Source organism: Medicago truncatula, chromosome 4, assembly GCF_003473485.1.
Source record: "Medicago truncatula cultivar Jemalong A17 chromosome 4, MtrunA17r5.0-ANR, whole genome shotgun sequence".
Taxonomy (NCBI): Eukaryota; Viridiplantae; Streptophyta; class Magnoliopsida; order Fabales; family Fabaceae; genus Medicago; species Medicago truncatula.
Window position 1 is genome coordinate 17158996 of NC_053045.1, and position 23968 is coordinate 17182963.

Here is a 23968-nt window from a genome sequence, read left to right on the forward strand (position 1 = left end):
CCGTTTTCCCAATATAAAAATTTCTAAACATTTATCAGAGTAAACATCAAATAACGGGATATCACATTCAACATAATCGCAAAACAGTTAAATAACAATTTAACTTTAACAAATATTTCAAACGTTGCAGCGGAAATTAATTTGAAAACCATAAATCATTTTGGCACGTAGGCCCCATCAAAATATTTCAAATGAGTTAATTCAACATCATAAAATAACATAATTGTTCACGTAAGAGAATGAAGCATGCATATCATAACACCCCATCCTGTTACGTATCAGAGCGACCTAGACGACTCAGTGAGGCAAGGCCACTCACGACAGCAAACTGCACACTAAGCACGATCACCTGCAAGTTACTCATACGAAGAGCAACATTTTCAAGCAGAAGGGGTTAGATTTCATAACACAATAATATTAATCAATATAATTCGAAATCATAATTAACATCATAAACAGTCTTAATCATCATTGCATCTTTGATAACAATTATCAAGTAATCACATCATTCAATCATCATCAATAACATAACAACTTTAGACTCGACAAATGCGACAATGCAACTTAGACCTCTTATATGCATGTGGTACCAATCGTCATCATAGTATTAATATACTTTAAGCATCGTGGGGAGGACAAAGCTCCAATCGTGGTGAGGACAAAGCTCAAATCGTGGTGAGGACAAAGCTCAATGTATGCTAATGCATGGACTCTATCAACAAAACATCTTAATCATCAAATCTCTTATACATCCAATAATTTGGAGTTCATCATCACTTTAATTATCTTATTCAGACTCATGCAACTTAGTTAATTAACAATAGCAGCATAATCAGATCACATCAACAGCTTAATATCAATTCATCTTCAACAACTTCTTGATCATTCAATAATAATTCAAGTAATGCGATCAATCAATAAATCACATTATAATCACTTAGCATTTCATAATAGCTTCACAGTTCTCAGTTAATATCTTAAATAGGTCTCATTAGTACCTAAAGTTCCTTTCTTAATCAATCCAAGCAACTCGGGTGTCAAAATCCTCAAATGCAATCAGTTCTGGAAGTGCTCGCGAGGCGAGAGCATCTGCTCACCATGGCGAGTACAAGCCAGATTCCCAACTAAGGTTGTTCCAGGTTCAATCTTGTTATAAATCATCCTCTAATCTTTAGTAGACACCTAAAGGTACTGAAAGGCATCTAAGGTTCAACTCAAAAGTCAAAAACTCATAATTCGACATGCTCTCTGGTCATGCTCGCTATGGCGAGTAGGGTTGCTCGCTGTGGCGAGCTACGACATGTAACTCGCGAGGCGAGGGGTTTTGGCTCGCGTGGTGAGCGATGAACTTCATCACTCGTGAGGCAAGGATCATCGTTCGCCAGGGCGAGCGATGAATGTTGGCTCAGGCAGAAAGCAGTTTTCTTCAAAAATTCACCTAAACTCATGGTTTTAATCCTAGTTTCGGTTCCAGAATTCATCCTAAACATATTCTAATGTCAAGGGACAGTTTCTACATCAATCTAATCAATTTTTACCGTTTGATCATCAATTTTAGGGATTTGACCTAATTTCAAAACTTTCTAATTCAATCCTAACTTTGTCAATTAATCATCAGAATCATAGAAATTAACATTACTGAATTATTAGTCTCACCCTTACCTTAATTGATGAAAATCGCAGCTCTCCTAGGTGTTCTTGCTCTTCTCTTGGTTTTTCCTCCTTTTCTCCAAAAACAGTCGTACGTACGAAACGTTTTCTAAACCTAGGTCTTTCCTTTTTATATCTCTTCTTAATATCTTATCTTATCTCACTTTCTCCCCCAAAACTCTCTAAAATCTCAAAACAGCCCTCAACTAAATATTTTATTTTATTTTCAAATCTTATTTTATTTAACAATAAAATAAGTCTCATAATCTCATCAAAACACATCAAAATCATCCAAATCATCTAAATCAACAAAACTCACACATATATTATATAAATATAATATAATCGTCTAAACTCGATTAAATAATTAACTAAACGAAAGTGGGCGTTACAATTTCAATGCGTTTCGGTATCCGGAGGAAAGAAGGAGTGTGGGTGGTGCTGGTAATTACTTAGGTAGTGCTAGTTTTAATGTTATGATTGATGATAATTGTTTTATCGACTTACCGCTAAGGGGCGGAGGTTCTCTTGGTATCGAGGGGATGGGAGGTCGATGAGTCGTATTGATAGGTTTTTGCTGTCAGAAAATTGGTGTGTGTTGTGACCTAATTGTATTCAAATGGCTTTGTCGCGAGGATTGTCAGATCATTGTCCTATTCAGCTGTGTATGGATATTGCTGATTGGGGTCCTAAACCGATGCGTATGTTAAAATGTTGGGAGAATTTCACAGGCTATAATTCTTTTGTCCGCGCAACTTGGAGTTCCTATCATTTGGAAGGCTGGGGTGGTTTTGTTTTGAGAGAAAAATTAAAGCTCAACAAACTCGCCTTAAAGGAGTGGCACAGACGTCATTCTCAGAATTTACCAGCTAAAATTACCTTGTTGAAGGATCGCATTGAGGCTTTTGAGGTGAAGGCCGAGAATTCAGATTTATTGATGGAGGAGATTGAAGAAATGCATGGGTTTTCAGAGGAGTTATTTTCGTTATCTCGGATTAATTCTAGTATTTGTTGGCAGCAGTCGAGGCTATAATGGCTTCGTGAAGGAGACGTAAACTATAAGTTTTTTCACAATGTAATGTCTAATAGAAGTCGTCGGAATGCTATTCCTTTTATTCTGGTGGATGGTGTATTAGTTGAAGGGGTAGAGAATGTTCGGACAACTATGTATAATCATTTTTCTTCTCATTTTCAAGCTCGGTGTGCCAATCGGCCTAGTATGGATGGCTTGCATTTTCGTTCGCTAAATCTTCGTGAAGGGGTAGATTTGATCAAACCTTTTTCTTTCGAGGAGGTTAAGAATGCAGTGTGGGATTGTGATAGCTTTAAAAGCCCGGGTCCTGACGGAATTTCTTTTGGGTTTGTAAAAGAGTTTTGGGATGTGTTGAAAGGTGATGTGATGCGGTTTTTGGTGGAATTTCATAGAAACGGTAAATTTGCGAAAGGAATAAATAGTATGTTTATTGCTCTTATTCCAAAGGTTGATAGTCCTCAAGGTCTCAATGATTTTCGGCCTATTTTGTTGGTTAATTGCATGTATAAAATTTTGTCAAAGGTTCTTGCAAATAGACTTCGTTCAGTTATTGGCTCTGTGGTTTCTGATGTTCAGTCGGCTTTTATTAAAGGTCGTCAGATTCTTGATGGGATTTTGGTGGCGAATGAGGTTGTAGATGATGCTCGCAAACGAAAAAAGGATTTATTACTCTTTAAGGTTGATTTTGAGAAAGCTTATGATTCCGTCGATTGGAATTACTTGGAAGAAGTCATGGTGAAAATGGGTTTTCCAAATCTTTGGCGTAAGTGGATTAAGGAATGTGTTGGGACGGCTAGAGCATCGGTATTAGTAAACGGGTCTCCCACAGATGAGTTATCCCTTCATAGGGGTTTGAGGCAAGGGGATCCTCTTTCGCCCTTTTTATTTCTTCTGGCGGCGGAAGGGTTTCATGTGCTTATGGAGGCACTGGTTGTTAATAATTTATTTAATGGGTATAAGGTGGGCAGCCATGATGTGTTGGGGGTGTCGCATCTCCAATTTGCGAACGACACGATTATTTTATGTGATAAATCTTGGGCGAATATTAGAGCTTTGCGTGCTATATTATTACTATTTCAAGAACTCTCTGGGCTCAAGGTGAATTTCTCTAAGAGCCTGTTGGTGGGGATTAATGTTCATGGTTCTTTGTTAGCGGAAACGGCAACGGTGTTGAATTGTAAGGTTGGTTCCATTCCCTTTTTGTATCTTGGCTTGCCTATTGGAGGGAATGCTAGTCGGTTGGTGTTTTGGAAGCCTCTCATTAACCGTATTAATTCTAGATTGTCGAGTTGGAAGTCGAAACACTTGTCTTTGGGTGGTCGCTTGGTTTTACTTAAGTCTGTCCTATCGTCTATGCCTGTTTATGCTCTTTCTTTTTTTAAGGCTCCGTCAGGTGTTGTCTCCTCTATTGAATCTATTTTGAATAATTTTTTTTTTTTTTTGGGGGGGGGGGGGAGGGAGTGCAGACCATAGGAAAATTATATGGGTTGATTGGAATTCTGTTTGTCGGAGTCAGGAGGTTGGTGGTTTGGGGGTAAGGAGAATAAAAGAATTTAATTTAGCTTTACTAGGGAAGTGGTGTTGGAGGGTATTGACGGAGAGAGATAGTTTGTGGTTTAGGGTGTTAGCGGCGCGGAACGGGGTTGAGGGCGGCTATTTGTGTAGTGGAGGGCGCAATGAGTCAGTGTGGTGGCGGAGTATAGGGGCTTTGCGGTCAGAAGGTTGGTTTCGATATCATGTGAGCCGTAGTTTGGGTGATGGATCCAGTGTTTTGTTTTGGACGGATGTTTGGGTGGGAGAGTTGTCGCTTCGGGATAGGTTTAGTAGGTTGTATGATTTGTCGGTTCTGAAGGGGGAGTCGGTTGCTATGATGAGAGCGTTAGGTTGGGAGGAGGAGGGTGAGGCTTGGAGGTGGAGGAGAAGGTTGTGGGCTTGGGAGGAAGAGCTATTAGGGGAGCTTAGGCTTTTACTTCAAAATGTTTCTTTACAGGTTCACAGAAAGGATGGTTGGAAGTGGAGTGCGGATTCTACGTCTTGCTATACAGTTCAAAGTGCATACAAAACTCTCATTGCGCAGGTTTATTTCGATCATTCAGTGATGTCGACTTCTTTGTGGCATAAGGATGTCCCCTTGAAGGTAGTGCTTTTTGCGTGGCGTTTATTTCGTGATCGGTTGCCAACGAAGGACAATTTACATAGGCGTCATGTTTTAGGCGTTGATGCTCAATTTTGTGTTAGTGGATGTGGATTTGTTGAAACATCTAATCATTTATTTTTACATTGTAATATTTTTGGGTCGGTTTGGAATTACATTTTCTAATGGCTTGGAATAGTTACGGTGATGCCTTTAGATGTAACAGGTCATTTGAAGCAGTTCACTTTTTTAGGCGGTGTCTCTAAATCGAGGCAATCTATTCTTCAGGTGATATGGTTTGCGACTTTGTGGGAAATCTGGAAGGAAAGGAATAATAGAATTTTTAATTCTAAGGTTAGCTCTATTATGCAGGTGGTGGATAGGATTAAGTTGTTAACATTCAAGTGGTTGAAGGTGAAGTATGCTACCCTTCCCTTTAACTATCATGGTTGGTGGCTTAGTCCGTTCACTATTCTAGGCATAGGGTAATGGTTGTGTTGCAACGGGCTGTTATGTGGTGTTGGTTTTGTTCTCTTGTCTGTACTTTAACTTTGTTTTGACTTTTGAGATTTTTATTCATTGGCACGCCTTGTGCTAGAAAGACCTTTCTTGTGGTAATATAATTCATTTTAGTTTCTTAAAAAAAATATATTAATTATAGCTTTAAATTTGTATAAGTAAGCTACATCATTATATAAGGGCATAAGCATACCATTGTGTATACAATTGAGGGACGACTAGACGTAAAATTTTTGTAGCAGATATAAGTTTGCGAAAATGTTTACTAAATCAAACAAAAGTTATGTCGTTTACAATGGTCAAGTGGGTGGTGTCTACAAATATTGGATCGATTGTTATGCTCAGGCTAGTGGGTATCAGGATTGTGTTGTTAGGTTACATGATACTCTACAAGAAGGAGTTGATGCATGGAGTACTTTCTCTAACAGTTGTACAATAAATAGTAATTCTATTCTATTTATCTTTTAAAGTAGTGTGACATCTTATTTAAGTTGAATACTCTGATTATTATGTAAAAAATTTCAAGTTGGGAAAACGGGGTGTTACATATATCACTCACAGTATCCACAGCTGTTGCATCATCATAATTGCAAGAAAATCCTTCATTGTTGGATTCCTCTTCATCTTCATCGGTTGAAGTATTTTCTTCCTCTGCACCATAACTGCTGTCCAAGCCGTATAAGTCACATTTGTTTAACATTATTTACTAACAACGTATATGAAAAATGAAATGGGCCAAATGCAAAGTTGCCATTGCAAAGGCATACAATTCATATATTAATTGGGTTATACTTTATTTGACTGCTTTTAGGAGTTATAATATATTGAACACAACAGTTGCTTTAGAAATTCGTAGTTCCAAAGAAATTAGAGAAACCATGCTTTATATTCAATTATATGTTTTATGATGAACATATAAATTTTAACATCAAATTTATAACATTATTTACATCCATTGAATTTCAGGTCACATTTCAAGTCTAACAGGAAATTAGAGAAAATAAATGGCTCCTTGAACACGTTTATTTCAATTGTTTTTGGGAAAAGTCAATTTAAAAAAAAATAAATCAAAAGACCGCTCAATCAAATAAATAGTTGAACGGAAAAAGCACCCTCAAACAGGAAATTGATAATACTACACTACAATTTTAAGTTAAAAAAAAAAAATCATGTTCACCTCTAGATCACCTCCAGCGAATTCGGTTTCTGGCTCTTCATGAAAAATAGCCAAAATTTCATCTAGATCCATTATGTCTGCAGATTGTAATACTTGACCAAATTAATTTTCGTTCAAACAAAGTAGCATAATAGACATAGTGAACTAATTCCAATCTAAAATTTGTAAATTTCAAATGTCAATTTTCGTTACAACATTTCTGCATTTCTGTTTCACAAATGTTGTAACATAACAAATCAATGTAAATCTTACCTTTCTTTGTGTCTAGGAACGAAATTTGTGCCAGATCTAATTGTTTATGCCTGATTCAACAACATTTTAACCTAATTTTAAATCTACCCTTGCAGAAGAAAGATTGTTGTTGAATCAAAGAAGAATAGTTGATGTTCTTTGTTGGAAACTGAGTATTGTACGCGAGAAGAAGTACAATTGATGTTAAGCCTTTTTTGGGTATTCTTATGTTGTGAGTTTTTTCATATTTGATGTACGTGAGAAGAAGAAGAATATAATTTCATGTTTTAATCAATCAGTTTTGTGGTGTACTGAAGAAATGGGGAGGTGCAGTAGTAAGCTTGGAAACAACATTAAAATAATAAGCTGAGTTTTTTTTTTTTGTTCTTTTTTTTGTCAGTTCAAAACTGACAGGTGTCCTTGGTAAAGAGGTTTTTCCATGGTGGGAAAAAAGTCTTCTTTCCCAAATTAAACGGCACCGAGACAACAATTTAGTCAATCAATTCCATCAATGATGATCTTTAAAGAGTTTTATTCCCTTACTTAAGTTAGAATAAACTTTCATTCTTTGAGATAAATTACCATTGCATACATCAATGATGATTGTTAATGAAATACTTTTGAGTTTCAGCCTTGAAATCTCTTGTGGTTTAATACATTTCATTTTGCCTTGTTAAAAAAACAATTGTTGCTTCTTAAAAAAAAATAAAATTTGTTCTTCATGATACATTTGTGAATTATGATGTGCTAGATTTAGTGTGGGTGGAGCATGATAAGGCTTTGGTGTAACGATGTAATCTATCTATCCAATCTAATGGTATAAAACAGGTGTACAACATCATAGTGCACCACCTTAACACGCTGAACAAAAACACCACCTTTGGTCTTTTCGTAACCCTAACCCCTCAAAAACCAAAACGAAAACAAAATTGTCTCATCGTTCAATATACACACACATAACCCTTTCTTTCTTCTTCTTCTTCTTCGTCGATGCTTCTTCTTGGTAATTCAAAAGCTCAAACGGGGAGGGTTCCTTTGTTAACTTCTCTCTCTCTTCTTCTTCCTCTTCATGTCTTCAATTACCGCTTCTCCTCTTTCAGGGTCTCCAAAAACCCTACCTTTTGATTTTCCTCCTTTCTCTATACACAAACCTTCTCCTCTTTTTCATTCTCTTCAATTTACCTTATTGCATCTTCCTCTTCCATCTCTTCAGCAATATGAGCAATCCTAAGGTTCCATTTTTTCCTTTAATCATTCTATTTTTCGCTTATTTTCATGTTTTCTGTCATGTTTTTCTTTTTGTTTTTAGTTGAAAACAATTGGTCAAAGGTTGTTTTTAGTTTAATGTTCCTTTGGTTTGAGCTTGTTATTTTTGGATCTGATTTTTCAGTTGTTGTTTCAATTGATGTTTGTAATAGTTTTGACTTGTGATGAATCATGAATTAGGAGTACTTAATTAGGGTTTTGTTATTGTTAATCAATTTGAATGTAATCCGAGGTTGGGTAGCTCAACAGGGTTTAGCTATCGCAAATGTTAGTAGTTAGTTTGTTAGATTAACATTTTCTCGGTTAGGCCGGGTTTGAACTCACACCTCGGACCTCCCTTTCAATGTTTTGTTGTCAAATAGCGGTTCTAGCGTAGCGGAATTTGAACAAACCACTATTGTTCTGTGATACGCTATTTAATACAAAGTGATGGTATAGCTGTAGCATTGAAATATGGATAAACAGCTATTTCCTGCAATCCAGCAATGGACAACATTTTTTTAATTTCATGTTGTAGAAAATGCTGATTTTGTTTTTGGGTTTGGGAGCAGGTGCTACTATTTGGCTCATTTACTGAAGATGAAACCAGATCATTGCGGGTAAAAAAGTCTTCTGCGAAAAATGAAAAGCCCGTGGAGAAGAATCAGCTGCAATTTGGTTCTCTGAATTCTGTTACTGTTGAATCAAGCAACCTGCCAAATTCACCGAAAGCAACAAATAGTGCTCCTCTCCATGATTCTCAGAAATTTAAAGGAGTGAACGGCGTCAGAGTGAATTTACCTCAAGTAACAGAAACTATAAAAGAGAATGGCGGCATTACTAATTTCTCCATCGGTCCCTCAAGTATCACTAGTGCAAACGAAGTTAAAGAACATATTGTGTGTTCTGTTACACCAATTGTTGAAAATGGTACTGCAAACCAGTTTACAAACTTGAGCTTGGATGCTTCTGAGGCTGAAAGTTTGAAGAATGTATTAAAAAATGGTAGTGGTGGCGATTCTTCATCAAAGTTATTCGAGCAAAACTTGAAAAAGGCACCTAATGGGCATGCTGTTATGCATGTTAAGGATCTTCAGCCTCGAGGCCTTATTAACTCTGGGAATTTATGCTTCCTTAGTGCAACCGTGCAGGCTCTCTTGGCTTGTTCTCCTTTTGTTCAGCTTTTACAGGAATTAAGAACTCGTACCATTCCTAAGGTAGTCTGTCCTTTGATAATTTTCACTTAATTCTTGAGCTGCATGACAATCAATGAGCACAAATAAAAGCTGAATTCAAAAGTTGTGTTTAGCATAAAAGTTTTCTTACAAATAGTAAATTGTTGTATCTTAGAATGATTTGTATGTATTTAGACTTCCCTTGTAATCAGAAAGGATCGAAAACTGATATAGCATGCTTATTACCGTGTAAATTTTTAGGTTGGCTATCCCACACTAAAAGCATTTGCTGAGTTCGTAACTCAATTTGACATGCCAAGCGGAGTAAACTTAAAGAAGAAAGATACAGATTCTTTTGAGTTTGGACGGGCATTTTGCCCTGTTATGTTTGAAGATGTTCTGAAAAATTTTACTCCGGATGTGCCAAATAGCATTTCAGGAAGACCAAGGTTGGTGACAATTTAATTTTTAATTTAATGTTATTATTATGCTACTCCCACTTAGTGGGATACGACTTGGTTGTTGTTGTTTATGCTACTCTTCCCTGCCCATGACAAGACTTTTCAGATATGTTCATTCCCTAACCACTTTTTTAGTCGAATTGTTGAATCTCTTTACCACAATCACAATCAGTATATCCATCCTTATTGCCTAATTTTCTATGGACATATATGCGGCCATTTTAAACTGCAATGGTTTTTCTTCTTGAAAATAATGGAGAAATGGTTATGTTTATAATCTTCAGAATATATGCATATATATATATATAGGAACTTGATTGTAGTTTGCTATACACTGAGAGTTACAATTTTAGAAGCCCACTTTTTTTTTAGGAGTTTGCATTCATAGATACAACCTTTAATAGCTTTTCTACTCAATCATTTTTGTCTTTCTCTTATATGTTCTTGTTATTTATACAAGTATACAATTATTTAATGAACCATCATATGTCCCGAAATTTATACACAATATTCAGGAAGTTATTCAGTCATTTGCGAATGTGCAATGCACTCACATGCTTAGGTATGATGTGATTGGTTGTGATATTAGCTTGTAACTTTTATGATACTCATGGTACCAACGTGCCACTTTCAGGCAAGAAGATGCTCAGGAATTTCTGAGCTTTGTAATGGATCAAATGCATGACGAATTACTGAAGCTTGAAGGACAGTCTTCAAGTCTTAATGGTAGCAAATCTTTTCTAGTTTCTTCTGTGGAAGATGATGAATGGGAAACAGTAGGGCCAAAGAATAAATCTGCTGTTACAAGGACTCAAAGCTTTATTCCCTCAGAATTAAATGGTATTTTCGGAGGACAACTCCAAAGTTTGGTGATAACTAAAGGTACAGGATACATTTTAAATGGTGTGCTTAGTGAAAGAATTCAATTTTTGTCTTTCCTTGTCATATACCCACCAAGATGTTGTAAAATTTTCATCTGGTCTGTCTATCTGTCACTTCTGTGGCATTGTGTTTTCTAGTTTTGACTTATTATTTTGAAGTTCCACATTTTTTCCCTTGCTGTAATTCACCCCATTCATTGCCATTTTTAATCGGAGCTTTGGGATAAAAAGGGAAAATAAACTAAATGAAAACAAGCATAGCCATATTATTATTTTTTTTTTCCTTTTCAGGAAATAGATCTGCCACTAATCAACCATACCGCTTGATCCATCTCGACATTCACCCTGATGCTGTTCACACCATTGAGGATGCCCTGCACCTGTTTTCTGCTCCAGAAACTCTTGAAGGTTACCGAGCATCGGTCTCTGGAAAGGTATTTACCCTTTAATTTAGTTTTCAATACATTTTTAAATACATGACTATTAAAGCTAGCACTTGCAATTTTCAAAAGGAATAAGGACAATGGTTTTGATGAGTGCAATGTGATGCATGCATGGGTTATCCTAAATAGTTGGCATTTCTTACTCTAGAAAGTCTTGGTTGGGCACATACCAAACACTTCAATTTTAGGCACACACACAAAACCAAGAAAAAATTAAAGAAAAATAAAATTATAATATATCAATTGATGTAACTAAATACTTTTTATTTAATATTGTTAGTTTTATGTGAGTATGTGCCCAAAATTGAAGTGTTGGGTATGTGCCCAACCAAGACTTTCTCTTCTTACTCTGGGTTAGGTGTCATATTTGGTAGGTGGCACGCATGGCCACCTACCTCAATTTAAGTATTAGCTTTGCCCCAGAACCCAGTTCATACCTTTATCTGCATGATACAGTGGCGGAGCCAGAAATAGTACTCAAAGGGGACCCGCTTTATATACCTTTTTTTCATTAAAAAAAAACTGTTTTGTTTTTTTTTTTAAAGTTAAATAATTTAATATAGGTTAAATTATATTTTTGGTCCTTTATGTTATTGTTAGACTGAAGTTGATGTCATATCTATTACTAAGATGTGGTCTGAAGTCACTGGAAGTCCACATCTTAGTAGTTGATATCATATAACTGCTTTGTACTAGACAGCAATGTACTTTGGTTCTGCTGGGAAATATTATATCTATTATTGCTAATAAAAATTGATATATTTTTTCAGGCGGGGACTGCAAAAAAATCTATTAAGATAAAGACACTTCCTAAAGTAATGATATTGCACCTAATGCGTTTTGGTTATGGAAGCCAGGGAAGCACCAAGTTGCTTAAGCCCGTGCACTTTCCTCTTGAATTGGTATTGGGTCGTGACCTGCTTGTTTCACCATCTACTGAGGTAAACATATCTCAATATTCCTGTCACTGCATTTTGAAAATTAATCAAATAACTTTCTCTTGGATTGTGATGATAAATGCTGGCTTCCCTTTCTGGTGGTTGCTAGTATGCAACCTGCTTTATTCTCAATGGAACACCTAAATTTTTTGTGGGAATTAACTTCGCAGGAAGATTTGTCAAGATTTTTATTATAAATTTCCTTTACATACGTTTAAGATTTATTCTATTCAGATTGCTTTTAAGGCTTCACAAAATAATTAGGATATCTTTTCGTTTAAATTATGTGACGCATTATTTTGATCATTGCTTATACTAGCAACCACCAGAAAGGGAAGCCAGCATTTCTGATTGAAACTATATTGGCCAAGGGTAGAGCAGTTGTCACAATTACGTCGTATTTACTGCTGTTCTTACGCAAGTGTTTCAATGACTTCAGACCACAAGTTTTTTCACCAAATAGAGTATTTATTTACTTTTTGAATGCTTCCTTGGACCGTTGACCTGTTAAATTACATTTATTGGCTCAATTGATAAGTTACTTGGCTTTAGTTTTTAGCAATCATCTGAGTCTTTTGAATGAAAAATAAATAAACTCTGCTTCGAGAGGGGGGTTGGGGGTAGCTTAACTGGTTTGAGCCAAGGGTTGAAGGAGTTAAAGGACGGGGGGTTCAAACCTCACTGAAGGAGAAATTACCAACTTAACAACTAATATACTGATATTTGCCTAACCAAAAAATAAATTGCTGGGAGGGTTTTACCTCGCAAATGGGTGACTCAAGGCTCAAGTTAGTCAAAACCCAATGCAGCTTTCAGATACTGAGGAATCTATATGACAAAATTAATGACGAGTTAGTTTTTTCATTACAAACTTTTGTGAAGAATATGCAGAAATGTTTGCAAAACAAATATGATAATGTTTTGTCTGCAGAATAGTAATTTTAAATTTTTAACAGTTTGGAGTCTTGATGGTAATGATTGAAAGACATAATGGTCGACTCGTTTTTATTCTTCTGCAGGGTCGAAAATATGAACTTGTTGCTACAATTACTCATCATGGAAGGGAGCCTTCAAAAGGGCATTACACAGCTGATGCCCAGTACCCTAATGGTCGGTGGCTGCGATTTGATGACGCATCTGTCTTTGCTATTGCAACAAATAAGGTGCTGCATGATCAGGCCTATGTTCTTTTCTACAAACAGATATAAGCATATACATATTACCCTGTTGATATCTACTCCCTTTTGCACTTGGAGAAAAACTATCTTGTAAGATAGGGTTGACAGTTGATTAATGTTTTGCCTGGAGAAGATGCGAGTGATTGTTCATTAAGGTGATATCATATATGTTTGTTCCAATCTAGAGTGTGTGATAAGAGTAATTGTTGTAACATTCTTTTCCTCCTTGTTATCTAGACCATGAAAAGTTTTGCAGTCCTAGTTTAGGACGTGAACATGTGATCATCTTACAGTTAAAAGCGTGTGAGAAATGCAGCTTATTGTAAAGTTTCACTAGTCGAAAGAAATTGGGATTTAAATTATGATTATAAAGCTTCACCTTTGATGTGTTGATTGTTGATTTTGTACTTTTTGTTGCAGTCTTTGTTTAGGAAATAAACTGATAGCAGATCAACTTTAGTTAGGAAATAAACTCATAGATTGAATTTGTATTCTTTGATAAAAGTAATTGTTGAAAGGCTAAAATGTGCTTTTAGTCCCAGCAAATATAGCGAATTGAGTTTTGGTCCCTGGTAAAAAAAAATATTTGAAATCAATCATTGCAAAATTTTTTGTTTTTTAAAATAGTCCTTGGCCCCACTTTACTGATGATTTGGCTGATTTTTCTTACGTGGCAGTTGGTGACTGTATCAACTTGAACACCTGGCAGTTGGTGACTGGCACACATGCTTTTTAACTAATTTAACATATTTTATAAATCATTTTAATAAAAATAAAATTGGTTTTTTAAAAAAAAAAACTTTAATTAAATTAAGAGGAATTAAGCACACGTTGCTGAAAGCCTGAAACAGTTAACATTCATCTTCTTTATTTTGCAGAAAAATATACATCTTCATCTTCCACAATCCATTCACTCTACACCACCACTATCAACCTCTCATAATTGATCTACATCCTCAAATTCCTCCAAAAACCTAAATACAAACCCATACAATATTTTTTCAGAAAAATGAATAAAAAAAACCCAAACACAAATCCTTGAGATCCAAAGGATTACATCTATGAGTTGAAAGCAAAGATTGAAAATTTAGAATCAGTGCAACAAAAGAATCAAAACCCACTGTTCTGATCTCTTCTCACACGGTTCCAATTTCTTTGTTCCAATCCCTCTCGTTTTTTCATCGTTCTTCTCACACTATTCCGATTTTTACACCCTCATTTTTCAGTTACGATTTGTGCATATACAACACACAAGTTTCGATTTGTTCCATTCATCTCACTTTTCACTTTTCTGTTTTTTTAAAATCAAAGAATATGGGACAATTGATGTTTTGGAGCTTGGAAATCATAAGAGTATAGATGGTGATGATATTACTTTTTTGGGTTGGTGTTGTTATTGTTGTTGGATCTTGGACTGTTTTGGTTGAAGCTTGGACTGCTATTGTTGGTGTTGGAGTTTCGATGGATGTTGTTATTGTTGTTTATGTTGACAGATCTGAAAAACTTGTGGGTATGTGTTTGAAAATAGGTTGTTTAAGAATGAAAATTAAAGAGAGGGATTAAGGAAATTTTTTAAGTATGATGAACTTTTATGGGTGAAGGATGAACAATTTGGGGATAAAGAAGAAGATTAATGAAGAGGAATTTATGGGCAATAGATGAATGCAGAAGCTACACAACACAATATCAATGTTTTAATTAAATCTTTTTTAATTTCATTTTTTTTTCTTCAGATTTATTAAAATGATTTTTAAATCATTAAAATATGTTAAATGCCACGTGTATATGATTGTACACTCAGCAATTGTCACGCAAACTAAAATGTGCCAAATCAGCAAGAAAGTGGGTCCAAGGACCGTTTTAAAAAACAAAATTTTTTGCAAGGATTGATTTCAATTTTTTTTTACCAGGGACCAAAACCCAAAGAGAATTGCTGTTCCCACATGTGATAAGGCTGTGCCACACTAGTAAAATACGATTTTACCCCCTCGGCAGTTAACTACCGAGGAATTTGAATTCCGACTGTAGTTAACTGCCGAGGAAATCCTCGGCAGTTCCTGCTCCCCCTACACACTATTTTCTTCATCAACTTCATTTCCACCTCCATTCAATCCCAAAATCCAATTTTTTTTTTTAATCAATTCTTGATCCAAAATCATTCAAGCATCAAGCATAAGAGGTATCAACACACTTTTGACGTAAAAAAAAACAGGTATTGTGCATTTTATTCGATCGATTTTATGGGTATCTACGTCAGTTACGTAGAACCCTGTCATGGGAATCCTCGGCAGTTAACTACCGAGGAAAACTTCGGTAGTGTAGTGCCGAGGAAAACCTCGGTAGTAAGGTGCCGAGGAACTCTTGTGAAAAATTTTCACAACGAAAAAATGGCAGCTACTGCCAGTTTTTCAATTTTTTTTTTCTTTTGTTTTTTTTTGTTTTAATTCATTATGACATTGTTGTTTATACATTAGTTAGTTGTTAATTCATATTTATGTGTTGTTTAATTATAGTAATAGTAGAGAATGCGAAAGATGTTCCGGGAGAGACAAAACAAAATTTTGTTGAAAATTTCGGAGATGTCAAACCGCCTAAGGTTGAAGCGAAACTAAACATTGATGGAGCTTCGGTCCATGTTGAAGCTTCAAAGTATGTTGGCGGCTCCGGTGTCCTCCCACTTCAAGCCCACGAGGTCGACACGGCTTGGTTTTTTTTCAGACGACGTTAAGTCGAAAGATAGAGATGAATTGCTTGAGTGGGTGCGTCGTCAAGCAAATAAGGCGGGATTTAAAATTGTCACACAAAGATCAAGCTTGATCAATCCAATGTTCCGGCTAGTGTGTGAAAGGAGTGGAACTCACAAAGTGCCAAAAAAAAAAAACCGAAGCATGCAAGAACGGGCTCAAGAAAATGTGGGTGCTTGTTCATGATTAGTGGATATCAAAGTAAGCAAACAAAGGAATGGGGATTGAACATTCTTAATGGAGTTCACAACCATCCCATGGAGCCGGATTTAGAAGGACACATTCTTGCCGGTAGATTAAAGGAGGATGACAAGAAGATTGTACATGAATTGACCGAGAGCAAGATGCTTCCAAGAAATATTTTGATACATTTGAAGAACAAAAGACCACATTGCATGACAAATGTGAAGCAAGTGTACAATGAACGTCAACAAATATGGAAGGCAAATAGAGGTGACAAGAAGCCGTTGCAATATCTAATCTCGAAGTTGGAGGAGCACAACTATACTTATTACTCAAGAATACAAAGTGAAAGTAATACGATCAAAGATATCTTTTGGGCTCATCCAACATCCATTAAGTTGTTTAACAATTTTCCAACGGTTTTGGTTATGGACTCCACCTACAAAACCAACATGTTATAGGATGCCAATGTTTGAGGTAGTTGGGGTCACTTCGACCGATTTGACATATTCGGTTGGGTTTGGATTTATGACACATGAGAAAGAGGAAAACTTTGTTTGGGTTTTAAAAATGTTGCGTAAACTTCTTTCGTCAAAGATGAATATGCCTAAGGTGATTGTTACCGATAGGGATATGTCTTTGATGAAAGCGGTTGCACATGTTTTTTCCGAAAGTTATGCAATGAATTGTTACTTTCATGTGCAAGCAAATGTTAAACAAAGGTGTGTCTTAGATTGTAAATATCCTTTGGGTTTTAAAAAGGATGGGAAAGAGGTGAGCAATCGCGATGTTTTCAAGAAGATAATGAAGGCATGGAAAGCTATGGTTGAATCGCCCACTCAACAGTTATATGCAAATGCATTAGTGGAGTTCAAAGATTCATGTAGTGATTTCCCAATTTTTGAAAATTATGCCATGACCACCTTGAATGAAGTGAAGGACAAAATTGTGAGGGCATGGACAGACCATGTGTTGCATCTTGGTTGCAGGACCACGAACAGGGTCGAATCGGCTCATGCTTTATTGAAGAAATACTTGGACAATAGTGTGGGTGATTTGGGTACTTGTTGGGAGAAAATACATGACATGTTGTTGCTTCAGTTCACTACTATACAAACATCCTTTGGTCACAGCGTTAGCGTGTTGGAACATAGATTCAAAGATGTCACTTTGTACTCGGGGTTAGGTGGTCATGTGTCTATATATGCTTTGGACAACATTGCTTTGGAAGAGACACGTTGTAGGGAAACATTGTGCATGTACAATGACATTTGTGGTTGTGTTCAAAGGACATCTTACGGGCTACCATGTGCATGCGAAATTGCTACTAAGCTCCTTGAAGAGAAGCCAATTTTATTTGATGAGATATACCACCATTGGCTTAGGTTATCTATGGGTGAAGAAAGTAACGAAGTTGCTTTTTCTGTCGAGGTTGAGTTGAAGGCTATTGTAGAATGTCTAAAGAAACTCCCTTTCCAAATGAAGCTTGAGGTCAAAGAGGGTTTGCGGCAGTTGGCATTTCTTGAAACCACCTTGATGTCTCCACCACCACGAAAAGTACCAACCAAGGAAGCAAAGAAAAAAGTCGACATTGCGAGGTCTAAAGGAAAAATTACATCGACTAGTTGGATCCCTTCTTCGTGGGAGGTTGTTGATTCCCAAAATCCGGATAGCCAACCGTCACCATCACCAACAACATCATCGTATAAAAGGAAAAAAGGTGCTCGTCTTGGTAAAACATCACTTTCCCCACTTCCACCACCTACTCGGTATCAAAATCCTAAGGCTATCCCGATTATGCGTCCTATTGATTATATGCCACGCTTCATGCTTCCATTTATTGAAAAAGTGGTGGATGTTATCGGCGATGGACATTGTAGATTTCGGACTATAGCCGAGTTCATGGGCTTGACCGAAAAAAATCCTCTCATGATCCGTACACATCTTATTCAAGAGTTGATAGATCATAGATATGATTATGTTGAAGTATTTGCGGGTGAGGATCATTATAACTACATTTTAAACAGCTTACATCCTCCCACAAATATAAAAACTTGTGCACATCTTGTTGATAAGTGGTTGACTTTTCCGGACATGGGACACATTGTTGCTAATTATTACAAAATGTGTGTGGTCGTGTTGACAAATCTTGAAGTGGGAAACTCGGAATCTTTTTTCCCACTAAGAGGGCCACCACCGCCGGGTAATAAAAAAACTCTCATCTTGTGCCTTGGAGCAATTCCGAATCATTTCATGCTTATTTATTTGAAGAATGGTTGTCCACTACCTCCATCATCTACGGAGTGGCACAATCACAAGAAAGAAGATGCGGTGACTTGAGAAGTGGAAACAAACCGTCCAAACCACAAAAGGAGTCAAACAGAGCGGCGCCTATTTTGTTGGACACTCCCGAAAAACCAAAGCAACGATTTGAAGTTATTGCGGAAGATGAGGAAGATTCTATGTCACTTGATCTTCTCCAATCACTTGGTCTTTAATGAGTGATTTTTTGTCGGTGTTAGTCCTTCTTTTTGTAGAAATTACACCGACGTATATTTTGGGGTCGAAATTGTAACGCCAATTTTTTGTGGCCAATATATAACTAACATTATGTAATTTATATATGATAATATGACTTTTATGTGGTGAAACTAATGCAATACTTATTTATAGCTTATTAATATTTACGCATTTGATTTATTCATTATTACATTCCATTTAATTTTGTTCTAATATATGATTCTTTTCTTAAAGCTTTTTTCAAGTGAGACATGTCTGAGGTTGCACAAATTGAAGGGCGTGTTAGGTACTCTGCGTTTAAAAAGACAGTTAAGGTTATGATAACGTCGATGGACTCTCTTGATAATTTGAGGCACAACTTAACACTTATTTTGAGCATCTTGGTGAAAATCAATATACCCGTCACTTGTTTGGTCAAATGCCATGCATAGACCTAGGAGAAGATAGAGATGAATACGTATGGAAAACGGCAAGCTATATGCTTTTGCTTATTCGCGACGACGGCGACATCGTATTTATGTTTCGGAATATGGTGGAAAATAATATATTATATATGTATGTTTGTTCCATATGCAATTGCGTTGAATGTAAGTAGGGATTTAATTTAATGATGTGTAATGAGTTGTTTAATTATGGACACTTTGTAATGTTTTGATGAATTTCAAACGTTTGTTTAATTTTAACCAAATGTCGGTTTAATTTAATTATGAAAAATTGTAAAAGATATTGTATTTATCTTGTTTATGTCCCAGTTTCAATCTTGTATGAATTATTTTGCCTTTGGAAATGCTCTGGTTTAATTACAGGTAAAAACTGGCCGAAAAAATGGCTTGGAAATGTTTAGAATTATGCAGAACTTGCTGTCTGCATAATCAGTTTTCCTCGGCAGTTTATTACCGAGGTTTTCCTCGGTAGTTAACTGCAGCCGAATTTCAAATTCCTCGGCAGTTAGCAGTTAACTGCCGAGGGGGCAAAAGAGTAAAATACTCGTGTGACACAGCCTTATGTAAAGTGTAAACAGCAATTCTCAAACCCAAATTCGCCATATTTGCAGGGACCAAAAACATATTTTAACCTTAAGCTTATCTATCCTATGGTGACTAAATTTGGCTCAAGTTTTATCCAATTTTCTCCGTCCTAATGAGCCCGTGGGATTCAAGTAACTTCAAATTTTTTAGACATGATCTAATTTTCAAAAAATAATATATAACTATTTTCATTTGTATTTGTATATATAGAGATAGGATCCAAATCTTAAACATTTAACAATTTAATCCAAGGGTAATAATTATTTTGAAATTTACTCATATAAACCTTTCTCTATCTGATCTGTTATTCTGCATACTCACTCTGTCTCCTCTGCACTAACCAACAAAGCTTAAAAGAACAGCAATGGAAACGTCTTTTTTCTTATCAATAGGCATATACTATTTGTCCTAATAGTTACACCGCCATGCCTTTCAAACCCAATATTCTTTATTTTTTTTCCATAGGAAGAAATAGTGAATCAAAAATGATTTTGGATTGGATCTTTGGGTAATTGAACGTTGAAATTATCAAATTATGTCACTGAAATTATGATTATTCATAAACCCTAATTCAATAAAGTTTAATTGGTTACAATCTCTAACTTACAAAACTCTATTGATCGAGGAACACAAACCATCTGAGAGAAAATAAAAGATTCATAGGATAATTGTAAAATACACAGCACGGATATGGAAATTATAAGAGAGACATTGAAGTTCAGAATAAAAGAAGAGAGAGATAATAAGGTGCGGAAAATACATTTGGTGTACCATGCACTTTTAAATGAATAATTATTAACCTCTTAATTAAACTAAATTAATGCATGAGATTTGGTTTCAACGAATCAATTGACACCTGGTGTCAACGGATCCTGACTATATATATATATATATATATATATATAATTTACTAGAACGCATCCACTAATTTATATGTGGAAGTGTTTTAACAAACTATACTTTAGGATGTATTTAACCTTTTTATAGTTGCTAAAATACTCTTTCTAAAAATAAGTGGGTGTATTTTAGCAAATATTTATAGGACTTGCTAATATACACCCACTTATTTTTATACTATTATGAGTGGGTGTGACACTGTAGGTGTTTTTTGAAGATTGCAACGAAGTTGTGATTTCTCATTCTCTACTTGCCTAGTTAAAACTGATTTTATGAAAAAAAGTGACATTGGCTCTATTAACCATGAATATGCTTTGATCTGTTCGGTGAGAAGAGGCAACAGTGGCAGAATGTTCCTCGGTACAGTGTTGATAAGTCTTCGTGTTGGAACGAAAGTTGCATACAAGCACGTTAGTACTCCAACCCTCAAGTCAGTGATGGAACTCTGAAAAAGTGTGTAGAAATTGTTGTGAAAAGTGAATCGTACCTTTAAGATGAAGCTAAGTCACTTTTATATAGATGCGTGCAACGATAATTGTCTCCGAGTTTTGCAGCGTGTGATTAAGGAGTGGTTACAGGATACGCGTAAGGTGGTCCTCACGCCGAGACGTGCTTGAATGCGATGCGGTATACCAAAGTTGACATATTACTTCAGACGTTGAGCCTTAAAGCAGTGTTAGTTTAGACCATGTGTCGACGTGAGATTGATCTTCAAGAACATACTTATTACATATGATAAATCATTGGCTAACGAATATGTCACGCAAAATCAAATAATAACAAAATTCTTTGTCACGAGAATCTTTTTTCTTCTTTATTATTTTATTTTTAGCTGTTTACTTTTGGCAGCTGAAGAGCTGATAATAGTATGATATTTGAAGACAAAATGATCTCTTAACTGCGCAAAGTAGGGAAACAAAGTGCAATATGCCGCAGGCCTTTTTCTAGTAATTAATTACTATTAGTCTACACTAAAAAAATGTAACATGCTCATTAAGACACAAAGTAACATGTAACCCACAAAACAAAATAAATTATTCCATTGATTGAATCCTTAATAGACACAGTTACAATTTTGTATAGAAAACATAAAAATGAATTCTGAAAGAAAGGTATAATCAAATCACTCTGTTGTATCCCCCTAATTTCTTTACCAAGAAAATTATAAAACTTAAACCATAACCCCCCAATTTCACACTATACTTCTACAATCAACTCTTTCAAAAATAGAATGAAAAAATATAAAATGGCATAAACACCAAGTACAAACCAAAAATCAAAACAAAGAAAATTCCAAAAATAACCAAAGAAAGAAGCACAGTAGACACAGAAAAAAGAGATCATGTGCTTCTTCTTAATAACCCTTCAATCAACATGTTGCTAAGATATTATGATGAATTGAATCATTCAATGTGCTCCTAAGTGTTGTAGAATTTTTGTCCTCCACTTTTGTTTCATCATACTTTGGAACCCACCAAACTCTCACACTTCTATCAAGGCTCCCACTATACAACAAAAATCCACCACCAATTCTATTAGATGATGAAGCTTGTAAACACTTCACAGGACCTTCATGTCCAATTATAACCCCAACTTTACAAATTTTACCAAAAGCCTCTCTTTTCCAAATACCTATACTTTTATCTGCTGAACCTGTGCACAAAAAACCCTCAATCAAACACATACACAAAACAGCCATTTCATGTGCCTTTGTTTCACATACCATTTTCCAATTCTCAAAATTTCTTTCATAACACATTACATAACCATCAGAACCACCTCCATAAACCCATTTACCATCATCAGAAACAACAACAGAATTAAAAGAAACATCTCTATGACCCTCTAAAACACCTTTCAAAGTATGCAAATTTTTCCCTTCTTTTCCCCATGCCTTAATTTTCCCATCTGCAGAAGCAGAATAAACAATCCCTTTACATGCTACCAACCCATTGATAGCATCATCATGCGCCTTAATGGATTCTAAACACTTCAAATCAGAAACACTCCAAACTTTTAGTGTCTTATCCCATGACCCTGAATAAATCAAACCATTATGAACAACCAAACAAGAAATGCTATCAGCATGTTCAATCCATAACCTCTTGTGATGTCTCCTAGTTTGAACATAATTACTTTGTTTCATAAACTTCCCCAAATAGTCTTTTGTTGTTGGAAGCGTATCGACGAGCTTGAACACATTCTCTGAACTTCTAGAAACTTTCCAAACACGAATCTTGCTATCTTGATGAGCAGTGAAAACATTGTTTCCAAAAGTTGCTAGTGCTTTGACAGATCCATCTCCTTGACCGAATTTCGCAAACAACCTTAAATCTGGTTGTTGCCATACTATGATGTCTTTGCCCTGTGATGCACTCAATATGAACTCACCACATAAGGCTAAACATGAAACTGAGCCAACGTGTTCTGAAAGAATTGCCAATGATCTATGAGAAACTGATTTGCATGGTGGTGGTGGTTCATAGTTGAGACGTCGAAGCTCTAATAAGTTATAACTTTCATTGCTCTCATTGCTGCTACAGCTACTACCACTGCTTCTACAACTTGATGATGGAGTAGAAAGTATGGATTTTGAAACAAGGGTATTCATTGGATTTTGTTGAAGGAGAAGAGGAGCGGTGGAAAGAGAAAAATAAAGCAAACGAGGAAAAGGGTATTGAGAGAGAGAGAGAGAGAGAGAGAGAGAGAGAGAGATGGATTCCTTGATGAAGAGGGAAACGGTAGCTTAGTGTTAATAATACAAGAGGAGTAAAGTGCAACGGCTATCTTGACTTTAGAGAGAGAGAGAGAGAGTTTAATGCAATTTGCAACAGAAACTTTAGCTATAAAGATATTTGAGTGTCTTTGTTAAGGACCGACCAATCACCCTTTTATAGTGTTGGTTGCTTGTTTGAGCTATTGGGGAATTGTTTTTTGTCTGTGTGACATTTTTTATTCCACCAATTATCACATGCCACGAGCACAAAATGGAAAATGCCTACACTCTAAAATGCCACTTAGAAATGGGGTAACGAATGTTTTTAAGAGTAAATTGCACTCCCCTTCTCTTAAAGATGTTTGAATTAGACTTACCTCCTATCTTATGTTAAAATATATACTTTCCTTCCCTCTTATTCAAAACATATTAGAAAACATTACACTTCCCTCCTATAAGAGAAGCTTGAATTACATTCTCCTCCCCTCTTAATTTAAAATCTACACTTTATTTCCATGATTTGTTTATTTATAATAATCTAGCATAAAAAAAATCTAACACACTTCGAAAAAATAAGTATTACGGATCTATTTTAATATAATCAAAATTTGAATAAATATATATATATTTTTTTTATTCACAATTTCATTAACATATAGTTTTAAGCCCTATTATAAAATATGAAATAACCGAAAAATAAAATTAAAATATGTAAAATATTATTAAAGACAATAAAGTATAGTTATTTAAAATTTAATTTTATACTCTAAATTATAAAATTAATAACAAAATATTTAAATTTAATTATCATTGAC

At 35.6% G+C, this 23968-nt stretch overlaps 2 protein-coding genes and 1 long non-coding RNA gene across 4 annotated transcripts; 1 reads left to right on the top strand and 2 right to left on the bottom strand.

Annotated features, from left to right (window-relative positions):
- Positions 1-285: 285 nt before the first annotated feature.
- On the bottom strand, positions 286-7073 carry LOC25486835 (uncharacterized). Of its 2 annotated transcripts, none has more exons than XR_003009480.2 (4): positions 6766-7072; positions 6514-6590; positions 5896-5998; positions 286-349 (listed from the first exon to the last, which is right to left on the bottom strand). It is a non-coding gene; the product is annotated as an uncharacterized lncRNA (long non-coding RNA). The 2 variants fall into 2 exon arrangements; XR_003009481.2 differs by having other exon boundaries at positions 293-349; positions 5883-5998; positions 6766-7073.
- A 513-nt stretch (positions 7074-7586) lies between these two features.
- LOC11423837 (ubiquitin carboxyl-terminal hydrolase 24) lies at positions 7587-13472 on the top strand. The gene is made up of 7 exons (XM_003595687.4): positions 7587-7976; positions 8562-9206; positions 9426-9613; positions 10260-10507; positions 10798-10940; positions 11720-11890; positions 12907-13472. Exons 1-7 carry the CDS (start codon positions 7962-7964, stop codon positions 13093-13095), a joined length of 1599 nt encoding a protein of 532 aa, XP_003595735.1. The 5' UTR covers positions 7587-7961; the 3' UTR covers positions 13096-13472.
- A 7978-nt stretch (positions 13473-21450) lies between these two features.
- Positions 21451-23279, bottom strand: LOC11423838 (protein JINGUBANG). The gene has a single exon (XM_003595688.4). The coding sequence runs from the start codon at positions 23046-23048 to the stop codon at positions 21807-21809; it is 1242 nt and encodes a 413-aa protein (XP_003595736.1). The 5' UTR covers positions 23049-23279; the 3' UTR covers positions 21451-21806.
- Between the last annotated feature and the right edge of the window lie 689 nt (positions 23280-23968).